Genomic DNA, 21,109 nt, shown 5'->3' on the forward strand with positions numbered 1-21,109 from the left:
CTCTCACTGCATATAAAGAAGGTCAAAGTGATTGTAAGAACAGGACCAAATGATAAAAACCAATTAAAAATGTACAAATGGCACAGCGTTCTTCTTTCTCATTTAGCAAAATGTTACCTTTCACTGCAATGAGCACACTGAATGTGCTTGAAAAGAGGGGGCTGTATTTGGATGGATATTAACAAACATAAAACAATAGTCAGGTCAGGACTAAAATAAAATAGAGCAAGTCTGTGGGTTGTTGATATGAGTTTTATAGGAAATGATTTTCTGGAACTAATATACTTTGGAACAAAAGGAGCTGACTATTTAGTAATTATTCCTGATTACTATAAATTACAGGTCAAAACTAGAGAGCAGAAAGGAAAATATTATGACCCTCTCAAAACAATGCCTGCACTGCCCCCATCTGGTGAAAAGAATGTAACTTCAAAACAAATGGAAATTCTGTCTTCAAGTTGAAATAATTTTTCAGGATATTATCAATTGGCATAATGAACAGAGAGTGCATATTATTTAAATTAATCTGTGGATGAACTCACTGGTGCATTGTAATAACAGCTTTTTTTTTTTCCTTTTGAGTGTTCACCTTTTGATGCCACATTTTCTAAAGTACTCTCACACCAGGAAAGATTACATGAAGCAAGCCTGAAAATGTCATCTGTAGACATTACACACTTTAATGTAATGACACACTTTTGACACAGGCTTTGAGGACCACAACTCCTGATACTGGCTGCAGTCCTTGAACCACTTTCCCTTTAAAGTACTATAGCAATTTACACTGAAGATAAAACTTCATGCAGCCATTTGTTTTTGTTGTATTTCAAAATTTGATTGAGGAAATAACAGTATTTGATGGCTAAAATATTGAATGGCTAAAAAGTTTTAATTATGATCATGATGGGTATTCTCATATTTTGCCATTTTACTTAAAAAGGGGGTGGTGCCATGATCACATGGAAGTTGGCATGTGGTTTTCGAGTGTTCTGGTACACTAGGATGGGCCACATTATGCCAACTCACTGACAAGTGCCATCTCCTGTCAGACAATTTTGCCTTCCCCGGAAGCGCGTAGCAACTACAGCGTGGGAGACCTGGGTTCAGACTGAAATCAGGAAGTAATCGTGTTTGCATAAACAGTGACAATCACAATTCGGAGGTTACATTTTTACTTCTAACATTACATTTTTACTCCACTGATGGTTAGGTTTAGGTTTGGGGTTTGCGTTGGGGGGTAGACTACAGTTCATAACATATAGATTCCTCACTGTATAACAGCCTGTATCGCTGAAAACAATTCGCATCACAACACCATTTTGGCGACCCTCCGTGGTCATTACACCCGAAAAATGCTGCTCACACATGCCCAGACACCAGACTACACTTAGCCTACCGCTTTGGCCACTGTGGGCAGTGTTTCAAATTTCGGTAAGCACATTCCAATTTTAGCTGAATAAAAGTCAGCATACTGTTTCCGATTGCACTCTGAGATCAGTCTGTAAGAGACTGGGCATATTAGTTTAAGCAGTCTAATTGTACCTTAATTAAGCTGCAGCCATGCTACAGTGCAGCATTGTGCAATCAAAGCCAAGTGTGAATAATTATGGATAGTTGCAGAAACATTGCACATAACAGTCACCTATTGTCATAAGATCTGCCATTTATCAAAACCAAATTAAGAGTGAATTTTCATCTAAATTCTATCAATTCATAGGGAACAGTCAATGCAAACAGCTATCACTATCATGAATTCAGTAACAAATTCACAATGATTTAATGAATATTCCAGGTTAATTTGATTTTTTTTTTTTTTTTTTTTGTGGTAATCAACATTATGCTACAAATGCTGTCGACTGAGCTTAACTTGTATTGAACCTGGAATATTCCTTTAATGTTTATCACACAATGCTATATATATATATATATATATATATATATATATATATATATATATATATATATATATATATATATATATAGCATTGTGTGATAAACATTAAAGGAATATTCCAGGTATATATATATATATATATATATATATATATATATATATATATATATATATATATATATATATATAAACTGTCTTCTCAGTAGGAAAGGAAAATCACAAATCTATGACATTTAGTTTGGAGGTTTAAAAAAGAAAATAGCGGAACCTAGTGGAATGGATCCTTGGCCTTTATTACGTGAGGCTATCAGTCAAGATTCAAAATGAAAAAAGATTCCGAAATTTGTGCACAACGTATTACACACATTAGTTTGTGTTCAGCTTGCTGCACACCTCTGAGGGCCAGGAGATGGGAGGATCATCATCATCATTCACATCGAGAGAGAGCGAGAGAGAGGAGAGGGACTGTCATCACTCAATGTTTGGTTTTCTCGTCGCTCTCCTCTGCGAATCTGGGAAGTGATGTCTTCAGAAAAGCAGGATAATGGTGAGTGCGAGACTCAAAAACGCTACATAAAGAAAATTGCTCGACTCCTTTTCCATTAATTTAATGACTGTTCTTTATCGCGTAAAATGCCAAAGGGCTGGTTTGAATGACTAAACATACTGGGTTAACTGGACGCTAGCGTAATTAATATTTCTGTACATGATACCGATCCTCTATAGCTGAATGTGAACAGAGTACGCTCACTGACCATGTAAATTGTGGCACGAGATGCGTTTATGAATTAACGCTACAAATCCGTACGTCGAGCTGTACTAATCGATTAAATTCATGATTGAATGACAGCCAGGATAAACAATTTATTTCTAGGTGTAATCTGTTACCAGGTTTATAATCTGAAAACGAGAACATTTCAACCTCTAGTTGTTGACGTCATGTGCGGTTTACTAGAGTATTTAGACATTTGAAACCGATCAGGCATTATTCCACCATCCAGATTTCATTCACAAACATGTTTGGTTCTTTAGTTCTGTTATGCGACAATTCAAAAGCCAATAATGTAACAGCACCAAGAAAATACAGAAACTTGCAGTTCATTTAATGGATCTGATTTTATACGCTTATTTTAATTCATTTATCAAGTGGACTTAATAAGTTTGAGTATAAGCATCCCCAGGACCGGGGTAATTGGCACATATATTTTTTCTCTTCCACAGAATCGGACCCAGATTCCATCTCCACGTTTGACTGACCTGCCACTTGACCACTGGGAAGTCTACTAATCTAACAAGATACCTGTTGATATGAAACAGTGATAACATGTATGGCTAGAAAGAAGATGTAAAGTAACAATATAACAAAAACATTTAGTCAACTTCAAGACGGCCATTTTCTTTCACCATTTGGAAGGTGTTCTAATGGACCAAGAATCCAAGGCTGTGTAGATCTGGATTTTTCTTTGAAATCATGGGTTGTGGCGGCTCTAGGACAGATGTTTTGGAACCAAGATACAAGGAGAGCTGGACCAAGGAGACAGAGTCAACTTGGCTGACCAGCACAGACACAGACATACCTCTGTCCTCCATCCATAGCATTCCCTCAGAAAACTCTTCCGAGGTGGGCTTTCCATCAAAGAAAACTGCCAACCCCGGTGAGAATGGAGGTCATGAATTCTCAAGGTGTCCAGTTTTGAAAAACCTTTGAAATGTCACAAATCAGTCCTTTGTCTTGGCAAAAAAATTTGTTTTGAAATATTACCTCATTTGGCGTAAGTCCTCATATCCCAGTTTAACCCCCAAAGCCTCTCAAAAGGATATTACCTTCCCAGGAGAGAGAAGTGTTCTGAGTCTGCTGTCGGTGAGCAGTTCATTTCAGTATGCTTCTTGTTGCCATGGAGAGGGTTGAATCCCTTCAGTACTTAAGGACAACAATATGAGCAAAGCTGAACACAATAAGCACTCCTTATCTCTTCATGCAGAATTGTTACACTTGGGGCAAGGCAGCTCACTGAGTAGGTCTAAATGATAATATTATATTAAATTGATAGCAGATTATCTACATAGACAAGAAAGCCTTGATTATAAATAGTAGTCATTTCACAGCACATGATTAGTTTCAAGATTTTAGCTCTGTTAGCAAGTACTAAGTGTGTTGATGTCAGTAGTTCAGTTTTCCTTTTAACCCATTTAATTGTAACTAGTGGTTTTATGTAATCAAAGCCATTTCAATGTGGAGTTTTTATGAAACGATCACCATTATATAGATTTTTTTTAGAGAATTAACAACTTAAATTTCTCTTTCCTGCTCTTGAAGATCTCTTTGATGATGGCCTGCCTTCTCCAGCTCAAGCATATCTGAAAGTGTGTTCTGCCATGTCTGAGGTGGGCCTGAATGACATTAAACCTGGCACAACCCCTGCGATACTCTCATCCCAAGAGCATGAGGTGCTGTCCACTTCTGGTACCATGGTGCAGAGGAGAAGTGTGTTGCGAACCTAAGAAATAGTAAGTATCTTCAATAGAAAATTTTGGTTTTATTTGGCACACATACTGTTGCATGTCTGAACAAGCCTCTGTCATCTAAATTATATATGCTGTATATGTTGTCACTTAAGCCCAGTTCACACTGTATGATTTTTTTCGTCCTTTATGATTGCTGCATGTCAGACTGTACGATAGGACACCCGTAAAGATCCCAAGACAGACTGTGCAGCATATATCTTTTAGGACTTTACTTATGACTGACAACGTTGACTGGGCATTTTAAGTCATCAGTCCCCATCATGTAGTTTCATCCACATAAACGCACAAAATAAAAATGGTGCCGCACAAGCAAAGACAAGCTATGGTGCAAATTCTTGCTATATTTTGCCTGGGGTGGAAAAAGTGTGTCTGAAGTAAGTTGTGGCTGGGTAAAAAGGATGCCATTGAATGCCCAGTCTACAACACAAACTCTAGGTAATTTTGATAGTATGATAATAATGTGAATATAACACTAGTCAACACCATATTTGTGTAAGCATATCACATAGACAAGTCATCGGATGCAGTGTTTCTGTTGGTTCTTTATTAGTCAGACATCGATGGAGTAGTCACAGTGTCAGAACTTCATCGGAGGCTAAAGATTATTGCAAGGGCAATTAATAGGACATCGGTGAGCATGTCACACTAAACGATGTAAGCCAGTTTTGCCTTATGACGACAGACATCCCTTTGGATTCCCAAAATTAGATGGCAGAATTGTAGCACAAATCGTACAGTGTGAACCAGGCTTTAAAGGGATAGTTCACAAAAAAGATGAAATTCTGTGTGATGAGGAGGAGGGCGTGGCCAGGCTGTGAGGGTGCACGCCTGCTGCTGAGTTGCCCCAATCAGCGGGAGAGAGAGATAAGGAGGAGCCAGGGATGCCAGAGAGAGAGAGACACACACACATACAGAGCTGTGTTTGTGTGTGTGTCTGCGTGTCAGTGTTCTGCTGAAAAGCAAAGTTTTATGCTGTGTTTAAGTTGAACATTAAAGTCTACGTGTATTGTTCAAGCCGGTCCCAGCATCCTCCTTTCCACCCAACAATGAACCTTGTTACATTGGTGCCGAAACCCAGGAAGGAGGAAGGCTGCGCTGTCATGGAGTCCTCGCTGCTGCCGTCTGCAAGGTGGAGGAGCTCAATGCCATCCGCCAGGCAGTGCAGCTGGCTGAGGACCATGTGACAATGTTTTTGGGGACCTGTGAACCATAGCGTTTTTCTTTTTTCCCCCTCTCTCTGTAACAAGGTTCGTTCGTAGAGGAGGGAAAGGAGGAAGAAGGAGGCGAGGAAACAAACTCAAAAGGTATTTTATTTTTACAACTCAAAAGAAAATGTCACACTTGACACTGCGGGCTGAACGGACACACACGCACATGCAGGCTCGGCTCTCCCTCCGTGACAGTCTGTGGACCACTTCAAACTTAAACAGCTGGAGTGCCAGATACCAATGGGTGATCCGGGCATTGGCATTCTTCATGCAGTGGAGCCATTGGAGTGGGGCATGGTCCGAACAGAGGGTGAATGCCCTTCCCAGCAAATAGTAGCGGAGAGTAAGGACCGCCCACTTGATGTCCAAGCACTCCTCTATGGTGCTGTACTTAGTCTCCCTCATAGAGAGCTTCCGACTAAAGTATAGCACCGGGCGCTTCTCCCTCTCCACCACTTCGGACAGTACAGCACCCAGCCCCCTGTCCGATTTGTCTGTCTGCAAAACATAAGGGAGAGAGAAGTTAGGGGAATGCAGAAGCGGCCCGCCACAAAGTGCAGCTTTTACCTGCATGAATGCTTGTTGGCACGGCTCTGTCCACTGGACCGGGTCTGGAGTTCCCTTTTTAGTGAAATCAGTCAGCAAGCTGGTGAAATCTGAATAATTGGGCACAAACCTTCGATAATAGCCAGCCAGCCCCAGGAACTGTCTCACCTCCTTTTTGGTCTTGAGACTTGGGCATGTCGCAATCGCTGCAGTTTTATAAATTTGGGGCCACACTTGCCCATGACCCAAATGGAACCCCAGATACCATTCCTCCATCTGTCCAATTGCACAATTCTTCAGGTTTGCTGTGAGCCCCGCTCACCGCAGCGATCTCAGAACTGCCCTCAGATGCTGCATGTGCCAATGCCAGTCACTACTAAAGATAATGATATCATCCAAGTAGGCAGCGGCATACGCAGCGTGCGGTCTGAGGATCCTGTCCATCAGATGCTGAAACATAGCTGGAGCCACAAACAAACCGAACGGAAGGGTCACAAATTGGTGTAACCCAAATAGTGTGGAGAAGGCCATTTTTTCACGGGACATTGGTGTTAAGGGTATCTGCCAATATCCCTTTGCCAAATCCAATGTCGAATAAAAGTGAGCCACGCATAACCGATCAGGCAGTTCGTCAATACAAGGCAATGGATAAGCACAAAATTTAGACACCGCGTTAACTTTTCAATAATCCACACAGAACCGGACTGACCCATCACTCTTAGGTACCAGAAGCACTGGGCTGGCCCAATCACTGTGGGATTCTTCTATTACCCCCATATCGAGCATGGCCTTTAATTCTTCCCGTACTACCTGTTTCTTGTATTCGGGTAAGTGGTATGGACGACTATGTATCACTACCCCAGGGGCGAGGAGAGAGAACAGAGGAGGAGACATTAGTGGAAGGAAAGGCAGGGGGTGCTTGGATACGCTGCCAGATGGTCCTCCGCCAGCTGGACTGCTTCATCCAGCGATGCCAGTTGGTGGCACTGGACCCACTCGGCCATCCCCTTCGGCAACCGGGAGACGAGCTACTCCAGCACCACCAAGTTAACGACATCAATGGCGTCGCTGTCCTCCTTGGCCAGCACCCACCAGTGGCAGGCGTCACGGAGCTGCTGGGCGAAGGCAAATGGGCAGCCAACATCACTCAGCCTTAAAGAGCGGAAACGCTGGCAATGTTCTTCCGGGCTACAGTTGACCTATTGCAAGATGGTCTTCTTCAGCACTGAGTAGTTCAGGAGGTTGGCGACCGTAAGCTGTTGCGCCGAGATCTGGGCTTCCCCGGCCAGCAGTGGTAGCAGATGCACCGCCCACTGGTCCTGTGGCCACTTCAGCGGTATGCTCAAAGAGCTCCAGGTATGTTTCTGGGTCATCATGGGGGCCCATCTTGGTAAGCAACATGTGGGAGTGCACTGCTGTCGGGGTTGCAGTGGCTACCTCTTCCTGGAAAACCAAGCTCCGCAGCACCCACCAATTTTCTTCCTGGACCCGAAGGAGCACTTCAAAGCGTGTTGGCCTTGGTGGATGCTGGCGAGGGACCGTGGAAATTCTTCCAGTGGCGATGACTCCACAACAGCATATCCTCTTCCTCTAAATCCCGGGTTTCGGCACCAGTGTAACAAGGTTCGTTCATGGAGGAGGGAAAGGAGGAAGCAGGAGGTGACAAATCCAATTCAAAAGGTATTTCATTTTTACAGCTCAAAACAAAATGTCACACTTGACACTGCGGGCTGCATGGACACATACACGCAGGCTCGGGGTCTCTCTCCCTCTCTGGGGTTTTGGGCAGCCTTTTATCTCCTGTCTCTCACTGTGAACATAGAAATCACAATTATCAGCAATTCATCTCAGGTGAAAACCCTTACTGCTTCTGCTCTCCCCAGACGAACGCTCGGCCACGCCTTCGCCTCGACATGTTTTTTCAAAACCCATATAAAGGCCTCGATGTACTTCATACGAAATCGATAAATGAACAGGTGTGACACAATTTAGAACAAAATATGGCCAAAAAGACAATGATTTTGAGTTCGTTTCAGTGGTTCATAACAGCTCACCGGGGTGAACTTTCAAGAAAACTTCTTACCGACTGCTAAACACCTTAACTGCCATTGGTTCACATCGTTAGTAAGTGTGAACTGAAGCTACACCTTCTTTGAGGCCGACAGATAATTCTGTTTACGTTGTTCAGTCAGTCAAGATCAGTCAACATGAACACACCAGTGTGCAGTTATTAGCAAGCTTGTGCAAATTTACCTACATCTGTACTTTCCTACATGTAGTCTTGAGCGGCATCATATTTAAATGTACTTCTAAACGCCGCCCACAGCGCTATGGCGGGTGTCAGAATGTTCACAAACAGTATACCGTTGCTCAGCTGTTTCTAACTTCTTTTTATCCCTGAATGAAGAACGAAGAACAATGAACAATTTTTCCGGTAACCATTCACTTTCAGTAAACTTTTCTTTTTACAATGAAAGTAATTGTTATTTGAACAATATAAGGGTGAGTACATGATGACAGATTTTTTTTTTTTTTTTTTTATGGGCGGGTGGTGAGCTATTCCTTTAATAAATTGTCAAAACAATTTGTTAAAAATCATGTTTAATCATGTCCACATCTTTTGATGTTTTCTTCATTAGACCAAATGGCAGGACAATAGGATGTCCACCAAGCAGGTGACCATCACTGTGACTCAAAGTATCTGGCAGGTGGACAAGAGCGGAAAGATCAAGGAGACCTCCCAAACCACCTATGAGGTCATGGATCCAATGGAGGCTCTGATGGATGCAGCAGTTGACTCAGTGCTACAATGAGATGGTTACGGAAGATCTCATGAAAATTGTTCCTTTGCCGGAAACAGATTATATATTGGATTTCATGGACCAAAGTAGAAAGCAGAGATGACCAAAGATGAATGAAGTACATCAGTGCTGTGATTAACATATCAATGGTCAATGCATTATCTGCTTCATCATTGAGTTACAGAAGACATTAGATTGTTTAAATTATATCTATTTTTATGTACCTCTTCTATAATGCCTTTGTTGTTGTTTTTTTTTTTTGTTGTTGTCTACAAACACAATCTCATTAAATTAACCTACTGTACAAACAATTAAAGCACAGGATACATCACAATAGACAAATAAGAGGTGGACACCTGAAGGCCTATTCATTGATTTGGTGTAAAGTGTAACAAATATATTTAAATACTTTGAAGAAATATTACCAACACAAATGTATTGTTGTATTGTAAAGTGGGTTGATTTATTGCTTTACTGGATGATTGCCTTTATTTTACACAGAGTGATATTGTATTAAAAACAGGGCTCTTTTGTACATCCCTTACACTAATCAAGGGGTGTTGCAAGGGTTACAAGAGATAAGGGGTTTAGCCCCCAGACAAAGTCAAAGTTATAAAACATATTTTATTTTTGAAGTAAAATGTGTGAATCTTTAAAAAAGATTAGCCCCTCTCACAATGCCACTGCACTAATCTAATTCCAACACAACAGTTGCCTTGAAACAGTTGTTTTTCTTTTCTTATTGTGGCGTGCAAGTGCTTCAAAAACACTAATACAATAAATACATTAAGTTGACATTATTTTTTACTTTGAAACAAAGGCTTCCTATAATCTTAGAGGGAGATTAAGTGTTTTGCCAAAATTATCATTGTGACAACAGGGAAAATATCTGTTCAAAACCTAATTACAGTTTCCAGCAGTTTGAAACTGTAGCATACAAGTATAGGAAGCTCTGTTGTCTATCTCAGTACTGTTATGTCACCAAACATCACTGCTTTACTGAATGGGGAAATGCTGTTTAATTCAGAATTAATACATTTTTATTGAGGTAATTTACTGAGGATGATTGTCAGAGTCTGGCCCCTCATTTTCTATTACTCTAGTCTCAAAATTAGTATAATTCAATTCTCAGTAAAAAAATAAATAAAGAATTATATATATATATATATATATATATATATATATATATATATATATATATTATAGTATTATTGGGGGGTTTACACAACAGTGTATTTTAAATATGTAAAACCACTATTGTTTCAAGAATTCCTGAAAGTGTTCATTGCACAACAATTTCCTCCATATTACACAAAATCTGTAGCATTGATTGTCAAGATTCTTTTATTTTAAATTGTATTTTATTTCAAATACCCAAATAATTACTCTTAAAGGTGTTATGACTGAGACACTCCACACCATGTGAAGTGGTTTGTGTGATTGTTGCCAAACTGTATTCTATGTTGGTATGTCATGTCAGGGACTGAAAAATGCAAAAGAATGTGCCTGAACTATGTAGAGAAAAAAACATTTATTGACCTCTCCTGCAAAGCTAGTGCATATATATATATATATATATATATATATATATATATTTTTTTTTTTTTTTTTTTTTTTTACATACATACAAAGCACATACTAATAATATGATCTTAATTAATTGGCACAGGGGCAGTTTTGATGTTTGATTGTCTAGTGTATGCTCTCACAAATCCAAATAAATAACATGCAGAAGGGTAACAACTGGTGAAAGTGAGTCACGTTAATGTAGCATTGATATCTGAAGATCCACCAGCCCATCGATCACCGCAGGTTTGTGATTATCTTGTTTCTTGTAGAGTATGAATTTTGCTCTGCTCATTATATTCAACAAGTCCAAACCTAAACCTTTGCTCCTCCCTCTCCATCCAGTCATCTGCAGCGAATTCTGGGAAGAAAAAGGCAATCTCTCTCTTGGCTGACTCAGTGGAATCTGTAAGAGAGATTATTAAAGACTGCTGTGAACATGGTCTCACCAGTAGTGCTGGTATACCTTGAGGCAATCCTCAAGGTGCATGGGCATATTACAAAATGTCAGATTTAGTAAAGATACATTTAGAATTTTCATAGTTAAAGGTATGGAGAGATAAAATAAAAAATAATCTAGTTAGGGGCCGTTCAGACCAAATGTGTCCTAAAAAAAAAAGCTAGAGGCAGCACAAAGAATAGTAAAATGCAATATTTTTATCAGCTGAATTTCTTTTTAACTTTATGCGGTGTCTAAAAACATCAAACAGTAAGATATGGTGCAACAGTCAAAGAAGTCCATATAGCTCATGTATACACAGGGAAATAAAAAATGTGAACAGCCCCTTACTCTCTGATCAGCATTTCTTAAATACAAATATTAGTATATCATTGAAAATCTAATTTTATTTTCTCTTGCTTAAAAATAGTCTTCAATTAAGATATTGCAAAAAACACTGAAATTATTGTCATTTTAAATATATTTTAATTATAATTATATTTTTATTATATTACAGGATGCATAAAGTGTGTGACTAGGTTGAAATCCTATATGCTAAACATTTTTTAAAACAGAAACAAACAAAAACTTTGCTAGAGACTTTCCCAAACATTATTCCAATTGTCTCATCATTTAATTGTCCTAGTCTGTTTAGCAAGCTTGGAAAATCTCCTTTAATCATCCATGTTATACCTGAACCATGGGTGGTGTTTCTGGTGTCAGTGAGCCCATACTGGCCCCGGAGGGTGTTTGGTGAAGTGAACCGTGCTCTGAACACTTTTGTGGGACCCATCATCCCTCTCCAGTGGGTGATAGCATCATCCCTAGCCAGGATGTAAGCTCTCATTGGTCCACTATTGTGGAAATATGACTAAATATCATTATCACAACACAGAGAAAGCAACAAAAACATCATGTCTCCCCTAGATGGATGCATAACATCAAAGTAAACTTAAAGGAATAGCCCTGCTAGCACACGACGTACCAGTTACATTACATATTCATCCTTTTTGGTAATTTCATGACTTACTAAATAGCAATGTAACTTCAACATCACAGGCCTGTAATTTCATTACCATTATATGACCAATTCACAACATTGTTGTTACGTCCTACTAATGTCCCCTCTTAATTATTTTAGGCGCTAATGTTTTATCTTCCACAGATGCAGACACAGCCTGACGATAGGCTGCCATGGCAACATCAGTCTAAACCACCCGCTACATTTGAAACGGGCATTGATGTCCCCTCTACAAAGATGAGAGATCATATATCTGCATTAATTATTCCCTTAAAGGGAGGCATATGTAGTGGTAACAGCAGGGTTGTAACCTCATCGACATTAAGGGGTTTCAATATTCGGATTAGTGGTCAATTAAGCATGTTATCATGCATAATCTTAAGGGGCGGTCACGCCATTGAGAATGCAAAATAATTTCGGACACCACAATTTACAGGATATAATGTTGTGCGTGAGGGCCTCTGGTTTTCCATAAATAATAAATCACAATTAGTAAATAATATATTCAAAAGCTTAAAATTTACTATCTACTCCCTTTCCTGCAATAATAAAACATGCAGCTTTGAAATATGTTTCTTTGTATTGAGCCAAGAGGTGTGTGACTTTTCAATCTGCTATTGGTCACCAAACTTGAATTTTTGTCTGAGGCAGAATGCGAAATGTCTTTGCACAATGCGTTTCCAGTTTTCTGTGTTCAGATGCGTTTGAATGGGAGTGAATGTAGGATGAAGTTAAGAGAACGCACATTTACACATGATTAGGCTTAAAGGAATATTCCGGGCTCAGTACAAGTTAAGCTCAATCGACAGCATTTTTGGCATAATATTGATCACCACAAAATTACATTTTGATTTGCCTTTTCTGTGTCAAGTTATAGCCAGTTTTACAACTTCATTACCATGACCATGTAATGTCAACAAACCCTTAAAAAAATAAAATTTAAACAACTTTACAGCTCAAATAATACATGCGTTTTAACAGAATAATTAAGGCAAGTGCTTTTATAAAATTATACGCGTCACATTTCTGTGTTTAAACCCTCTAAAAATTGGCCACATTCACTTTCAATGTCCCCATTTATTCCATTGTAAGTGCCTCACTGTAAGTTTGATTTATTTATTTATTTTTAATCCCCTTTTCTCCCCAATTTGGAATTCCCACTACTTAGTAGGTCCTCGTGGTGGCACGGTTACTCACCTCAATCCAGGTGGTGGAGGACAAGTCTCAGTTGCCTCCGCTTCTGAGAAAGTCAATCCGTGCATTTTATCATATGCACAGATATGGAGGACTCTCAGCATATGGAGAGTCCTCTCAGCATATTGGGGTCATTCTACACTACGCGATCCATGCACAATTTACCACGCGCCCCATTGAGAGCGAGAACCACTGATCGCAACCACAAGGAGGTTACCCATGTGACTCTACCCTCCCTAGCAACCAGGCCAATTTGGTTGCTTAGGAGACCTGTCTGGAGTCACTCAGCACACCCTGGATTCGAACTCGCGACTCCAGGGGTGGTAGTCAGCATCAATACTGGCTGAGCTACCCAGGCCCCCTGATTTTTGCTTTTTTGAAGAAAAGGATAAGCTGAATAAATTTTTGTGGTAATCAACATTATGCCACAAATGCTGTCAATTGAGCTTAACTTGTATTGAACCTGGAATATTCCTTTAATAAGCTGACAACATATAACCATCTATAAGGTCATGTAAACACCTTAAATGGCTTTCCTTTATCGGGGTAAGGTCATAAATGGTTTAAGCATAAACCGATCGACACAACCAATTTGCCCATTATGCCGATTTCGTATTGCATGTAAACACCTTTGCTTATTCAATGTGTGCAAATGCTGTGTGTATGACTGTTTAGGTTTTAATGTCTAAAGCATAGAACAATCTCACAATTTCAAATTTCATGTAAAAGGTTTTCTTGTGTATTTTGATTGTCTGAATAAACTGATTTTTGACAGTTATTAGCGTACTGGTATGCATGTAAATGCACTCACTGTCTTTGCTGAAAAATGTCTGTGAACCTGCATGATAATCAGCTCTACCTTACATAGGGTGTAATTTGAGAAAATACATTTCTGAAACCCTCTGAAATTGTTTTTTATTTGTATTATTATTATTATTTATTTTTGACTTGCCTGTGTTACAGTGAGGCACTTACAATGGAAGTGAATGGGGGCCAAATTTTGAATGCTAAAATTCTCACTTTTTCAAGACCATAGTCACAAGACAAACAATATGCATGTTAACATGATTTTAGTGTGATAAAATCACTTACTAACCTTTTCTGTGTAAAGTTATAGCCAATTTTACAACTTTGTCGCCACGACGATGTAATGTCAACAAACCCTAAAATGACTGTAAAAATTACAATTTAAACAACTTCATAGCTCAAATAATACATGAGTTTTAACAGAAGAATTAATGCAAATGCTTTTATAAAATTATAAGCTTCATATTTCAACTGGTGTTGTTGACGTGAGACGAGTGAATCACAGTAGACAGTAGTAGAATATCAATTATCTGAATGGAATAAATACCCATTAACTGACACATGGGATTGACCAATAGTTTCAGAAATGTTTTGGCTGAAGTCATTAGTCATTACCACAGAGGTAACTATCACCAGCTACTAATTTAAAAGGGATAATACAGTGAGAGTTGGATCAGTGGATTATTCCATAAAGACATGATTTCATTTCCATAGTATTTGTTCTTTATGATCTTAATTACGATGCCTTTATCTATTTATTTATTTATTTTTATTGCCATATCAGCATCACTGGCTATTTTCATGGCAAGATCAAGGTAATTTTAAAAGGTAATATACACAATATAGTATATAATACAGTAATGTACACAATGAACATTATATAAGATCTTTTATTTCAATATTTGATAAATCCCTGGTAATTACTATGACTTAGTAGAGAATCATCTCACATTAATGCAGCAAAACATATACACTACCGTTCAAAAGTTTAGGGTCACTTACTCATTCTTTATTTTATTTTTTTTCACATTTTAGAATACTACTAAAGTCATCAAAACTATGGAATAATAGAAATAGAAATATGGGAATTATGTTGTGACTAAACAAAATCCAAAATAAATCAAAACTGTGTTATATTTTAGCATCTTCAAAGTAGTCACCCTTTACCTAGAATTTGCAGACATGTACTCTTGACATTTTCTCAACTAACTTCTTGAGGTTTCACCCTGGGATGCTTTTAAACAGTACTGAAGGTGTTCCCATCTATGTTGGGCACTTAGTGGCTGTTTTTCTTAATTTTTTGGTCCAAGTCATCAATTTCAAAAACTTTTTTTTTTTAAATAAAATTTTAGTTTTATAATGAAATTAATTAATATGGTGGCACAATTATATTTTTGTCTACAAAAATTTCAAACATTTAAGCATACGCCTTCAGATCAAAAGATTTTCAAGATCATGAGAAACATTTCAGGCAAGTGACCCCAAACTTTTGAGCGGTAGTGTATATCTAAGTTCACAATCCTATATATAACCTATATAGATTTTTGTTTTTAATTAACATCAAGATTTAAGGTTAAAATGTATATGAATGTATAAAGGAAATTGTAAATTTTAGTTACTGTAGCTGTTTTGCCACCAATTTTCACTAGTTAATTTTTAATAGTTATGCGGTGTGACAAGAATTTTTAAAAGTACAAATATTCCTTGCAGCCTCTCAGTTAGAATTATGTCATCAAATCTGCATGCATAATAATTAAAAAGGCATAGAAGCTTAGCATGGAACTAAAAATTATTATGAAGGCACTTTGAAGGGCAGTAATCATTAGTGATTAAAGATTGAGGACTACTGATGGATGAAACATTTACCTTGACATGAATTCAACCAGTCTTTGATAGAAAAAACGCCCTGTAAAATAAAAAACAGCAAACAATAAAAACAAACAACAAAGGTAATGTTGCAGTTTAAGCAACAGCTTTTTGCTGCAATCTGCTAGCTTGGTCTGGGCAGAGTTTTGAATAGATAATACCCACATATGGATGCATGGCAGCTGTTTATTTTATTTATTTTTTCCCTAGAGGCAAGTACATAATAAGCTGCGACTGAGTAACATGTTCTCTACACATGCGGTCTCCACATTATATCTCCCGGCTGTGAAAAGCCTTTGCTATGACTCATCCCGTTTAAAATCACGCATTATACAGACACACAGGGGCGGACTGGCCATCGGGAGAACCGGGACTTTACCCGGTGGACTGGCCACGATAAGCTGAAACGGGCTGCCGCGTTATGCAGAACGGGCCACAAAACAGTGCTGCACTATGCCGAAGGGGCAGCTACACCTCAATCTCCCCCAACAACTTTTGGGCCAGTTTCTATGTAAAATCCCAGGCTGATTTCTCTTCCCAGTCCGCCCCTGCACACACCCACACATGTACTTAACCATTCCACCTAGACCTGTCGCGATTATTAAATAACCATCTGATCGCGGTTATTTGATTTAACCACGGTTATTTGAGACAACCGTGATTATTCGACATTCAAATTCCAATCTCATTTTAATGCACAAATAAGGGAATTTTAATCAAATATACTGTATAAATGCCATGAACGGTGCATTTGTGTCTCATTCAGTTTAACTCCCGAGTCCGAGTGTCACTGATCCGCACTGCAGATGTCAAACTGTTCCTGTCCGGAAGATTGCGTGAAGCGCTCTGATGCGCATGCTGTCAGCAGAGGCTCGCGCCAAACTCCCGCGAAAATATAAAAGAACAAGTACAAACTGTGACAGTGAACGCAAAGTGCTCCGGTTTCACGTTAAACAATCGCGTAATGGCAAATGTTCCTGGTTCATACACACTGTTAATGACACGCAGTGACAAAGAGGAGACACGTTTACTCTATTTCTGTGGAGTGATACAATTATGAAACGAAGTCTCAAAGGTTTTACTTCATGACAAATAAGGACTGTGGGTTTAATCAGAGCATTAAAACAACATGTGAAACTGAAGAAATTTGGAAAGAAATGTTTTACTCTTGCATATTAATATAATATAAATATAATAAAAAATATATAAAAATGATATTTTATTTTTTATTTAAAAAAATATATATATATATAAAATATATGAGTTCAAAAAACAAGTGTAACTGTATTAACCAAAACTATAGTTGACCAAAAAGAGAGACATATTTTAAGTATTTAGGAATATTTTGATATTTAAAACATTATTTCTTATGTCATTCATACGTTTTTAAAGCCTTAAAAGGAAACCATAATTTATTACTATTTTATTTATATATTTGAAGTTAAATATTTAAAAATTATTTCATCAGGTGTATGAAGCACACGTCATAAAAACATGACAATTAATCGTGAAAGCCCTTAATGAGACAATCGTCACAGCCATAAAACAGACAATTAATCATCATAACTGCAATTATTTGTTTGACAATTCATCAATGGCCAAATCTCATAATCGTGACAGCCTTAATTCCACCTCAAACTGTTAGAAAAAGAAACAGTTTCCATTCATATAACTATGGGTAATGAAAGCTGAGCTATAGCACTGAGAAGATCCTTTTTACCTGCATGTTCAGCATAAAACTTTTCTGAATCTTCTCTTCTCCACACCAGATCTCTCTTTCTGATAATAATGAAGTTTTCTAGAATCTTCTGATGAAGAGCCTGAAATGATAAGAAACAACAAATACAAATATTTATATGTCCAAATGGCCATTTTTAATCTTTTTTAAAACAGAAACCCCTAAACCAATATGTTTCTGTGGTGGTGGCTCCCTGTAGCCCTTTTCATTTCATCAATCAATGCAGAGATGACAACAGATCTCTGAATGAAAGTTAACTAGAGTTATAATGTTCCAAAAGAACATGTGTAAAGGCTGAGTTATGAAAGCAAACCTCGCTCTAATGAAGACAAACATTCAGACATTTTAATTTTGAATCTGGTGTAAATTAAAGCAGTCAGGGCTCCAGTTTTAAAACCAGGCTGCACACGGAAATTGTTGCTAATTAAATGCACCTTTATCTTTTTGAAGCTACTGACAATGGAAATTAAATCAGGAAAGACACAGACTCATTTTAATAGTGCAGACAAATTATTCTAAAGCTCTACACCTCCACAAATTAGTGGGACATTTTTGTTTGTCACAAGCCATCCAGCTTTTTTGCTGATCATGGAAAATTCAGCAGGTTGATTGATGTGGTCAAAAATACTGCATAATACTGGTTCTCAATATTTCAGAAACTGTCCTTTTGAAGTACGCACGCAGCCTGCTGCCACTATATTTTTGTTGAAAAAGGTATAAAACCAGAGTGGTGTTAAATGTTACAGGTAGTAGAGGAGTCGTATCATCTCACCTCCAGAATTAGAGGATGCGCCACAGCATCTGGTTTGATGACCGCAAGAGTGAGCTGCAGCACCTTCGCACATCGCATGCCTGCGCTTGCTTTAATATCGAGTAATGTTTTCAGCAATAGCAACTAAAATTGTTGGAGGAGAGCTGTTAATGGCGTTATATTCTCCGCGTATTTTGTCTCCAGTGCGATCTGATGATCTGTTTACTAGTGACCAGCAGATCTAAAACATACGAGTGCTCATGAACATCAGACCATCAATGCATGATTCAACAAGACGATGTAATCAGTCAATACAGTGGACAAAATCTATATCGCAAGGACATCCAATAGACCAACGCCGGTTTATATGTTTATTTATTTCTTTTAAAATTCATTCCTCTAGAAAAATATAGCTAAACTGGGTTATACATAGTCGTCGTGCGTGCTTCGCGTTGTCAGTTTAGTGGGCGCCGCCATCTTGCTCTGTAGTTAACAAACACAGGAAGTAACAGCGTGCAACTCATGAAAATCCACCTGTTTCGACGAAATTTATCTAATATCGCTGGTACTTTGTATTTGTATTTTGTGGTCAATACATAATTAAAATAACCAAAATTTAATTATTGCTAATATTTATTTATTAACAAAACAAGTTCAATAAGATTGCAGGTCTAGCAATCTTAAAGACAGCTTCAATCAATGCACTTCTAAATGCCTAAGTGTACTTTTTTTTTATTTATCTGTTCAGTTTCATGATTGTCTATTTTTCTCAATCCTATAAAATAAAAATGGAATGCCACATCCCCATATTCTGACAAACGTATTCACCTTATGCGCCAGAGAATGAAGCATGCAGCCATCTTAAAAATTTTGTCTTTGATCTTCCGGTTTTGGCGTGTTCAATATAAGCTGTGTCCCAAACGATACACTATGCACTTACAAAATGTACTATGCACTCAGCCATTTAGTGTGTAAATTTTTAAAGTGTAGTATCCTCCCAAATGGAACACTTAATGGTTTTTTACTACACTGAATCTTTCAGCGTTTAACAGCTGACGGAAGTGACGTTTCAACCCAAGCGTTGTGTTGCCGCTAGCTTTAGCGCGATATCCATCCTCAGTTCAACACTTATATCTCAATAATATACATATTCACACAGCATGGTATGACGATAAAGTGTTTAACTCACTTTTGTAAAGTTCTGTCTTCACAGAAGTTTCACTTGTTGTCATATTCTCCATTATTTACAATTGTTTTGCCAGATCACCATCGTTGCCGGTAACTCCACCTCTTCCTGGAAGCAGAGCGGGGAGTAACAAGAGTACTTCAACTAAAACAAGACAAGAGTACTTCGTAAATGCACGGAATCCTACCTTCAGGTGGACGTACTGATTTTCCTCTGCTCATGAAATGCCAATAGACAACACAAAGTCATTAAAAATATCTCTGTAAGACACGTCTGACCATCTTTTCGTGTCATTCAGTCATCGCATTATAGTTCAGGTGAGCAGATTTTTTGAGTGTTAAACTGGGGGAAGGGGCGCAGCTTTACACACACACACACAAAATAAAAGTGTATGTTTTATTTTATATTGCGTTTAGAACTAAAAATATGGGGTGACAAATACATTTTTAAAAGTAAATGTAATTTCCTTTATGTAATGAAATTTCATGTAAAATAATATGAGCTGTCCTGTTTGAAATTTCACGTCAACGACATATTTTAAACCAAATTATTAACGAGTTGAAACCTAAAAATTAAGCAGAATTACACGCATAACAATTAAACGCTTGTATCATGAAAAACTGCAGTGTGTCATAGCTGTCTCAATGTGATCTGCCAGGTCCAATTTACCTACACAGATGTCAGAAAAACTACCATTTACAGTGACAGAAAAAACACAGTAGGGGTAAAATCTTTCCATAACAGGGAGAGCCGCCACAGAGACCTGCCACCGCCACAGGCAGCTCTCATTCGACCTGTCACCGCCAAAGGCAGCTCCCACTCGACCTGTCACTGACACAGGCAGCTCTCACTCGACCTATCACCGACACAGGCAGCTCTCACTCAACCTGTCACCACCAAAGGCAGCTCCCACTCGACTTGTCACTGACACAGGCAGCTCTCACTCGACCTGTCACCGCCACAGGCCGCTGTCACTCGTCTCGAAACCGTTATTTGCGTCTCCCTCTCAATGTGTCACTTTTCTTTGCGTCTCCCTCTCGATGCATCACCTTTCTTTGCGTCTCCCTCTCGATGCGTTACAGTTTGTTGCGTCTCCCTCTCGATGCATCACTCTGACACGCTGGTGTCAGGAGCACAACCTCTCCCTCAACGTCAGTAAGACAAAGGAGCTTGTGGTGGACTTCAGGAGAAGAGAAATTGAACACAGCCCCATCACCATCAATGGAGCACCAGTAGAGAGAGTCAGCAGCTTCAAGTTCCTGGGTGTCCACATCACTGAGGAACTCATATGGTCCGTTCACACTGAGGCCGTTGTGAAGAAGGCTCATCAGCGCCTCTTCTTCCTGAGATGGTTGAGGAAGTTTGGAATGAACTGCCACATCCTCACACGGTTCTACTCCAGCAGTGTAGAGAGCATCCTGACTGGCTGCATCTCCGCCTGGTTATTTGTATATTGTGCTGTGTGTAATTATGTGTATATTAGATTTTAAATTGTGTTGTGCAAATTTGATGTTTATTGTAAATTGGTATATGTCTCATCACTGTCATGACTGCTATGTTGCTCGG

General features: G+C 38.7%; 1 protein-coding gene and 1 pseudogene across 2 annotated transcripts; one reads left to right on the plus strand and one right to left on the minus strand.

Moving 5' to 3' along the window:
* Positions 1–2,307: 2,307 nt before the first annotated feature.
* LOC127416217 (brain and acute leukemia cytoplasmic protein-like) lies at positions 2,308–10,345 on the plus strand (annotated as a pseudogene).
* Positions 10,346–10,487: 142 nt separating this feature from the next.
* LOC127416219 (nucleoside diphosphate kinase 6-like) lies at positions 10,488–18,847 on the minus strand. Of its 2 annotated transcripts, none has more exons than XM_051655438.1 (5): positions 18,379–18,847; positions 17,589–17,688; positions 15,869–15,908; positions 11,674–11,834; positions 10,488–10,947 (listed from the first exon to the last, which is right to left on the minus strand). In XM_051655438.1, the coding sequence occupies exons 1-5, from the start codon at positions 18,454–18,456 to the stop codon at positions 10,796–10,798; spliced, it is 531 nt and encodes a 176-aa protein (XP_051511398.1). In that variant the 5' UTR covers positions 18,457–18,847; the 3' UTR covers positions 10,488–10,795. The 2 variants fall into 2 exon arrangements, with proteins under 2 accessions (XP_051511398.1, XP_051511399.1); XM_051655439.1 differs by lacking the exon at positions 18,379–18,847 and adding an exon at positions 14,292–14,367 and having other exon boundaries at positions 17,589–17,687.
* Between the last annotated feature and the right edge of the window lie 2,262 nt (positions 18,848–21,109).

The sequence above is a fragment of the Myxocyprinus asiaticus genome, chromosome 25 (assembly GCF_019703515.2).
Source record: "Myxocyprinus asiaticus isolate MX2 ecotype Aquarium Trade chromosome 25, UBuf_Myxa_2, whole genome shotgun sequence".
NCBI classification, from domain to species: Eukaryota; Metazoa; Chordata; class Actinopteri; order Cypriniformes; family Catostomidae; genus Myxocyprinus; species Myxocyprinus asiaticus.

Bases quoted from the DNA above. Each gene is read 5' to 3' on its own strand.
- LOC127416219 (XM_051655438.1), bottom strand. From the start codon at position 18,456: ATGCGATGTGCGAAGGTGCTGCAGCTCACTCTTGCGGTCATCAAACCA. The intron at 11,835-15,868 runs GTAAATGTTTCA...TTTCCACAATAG, and splicing joins CTGGTTGAATTCATGTCAAG to TGGACCAATGAGAGCTTACA. The intron at 10,948-11,673 runs GTATAACATGGA...TCTCTCTTACAG, and splicing joins AAACACCACCCATGGTTCAG to ATTCCACTGAGTCAGCCAAG.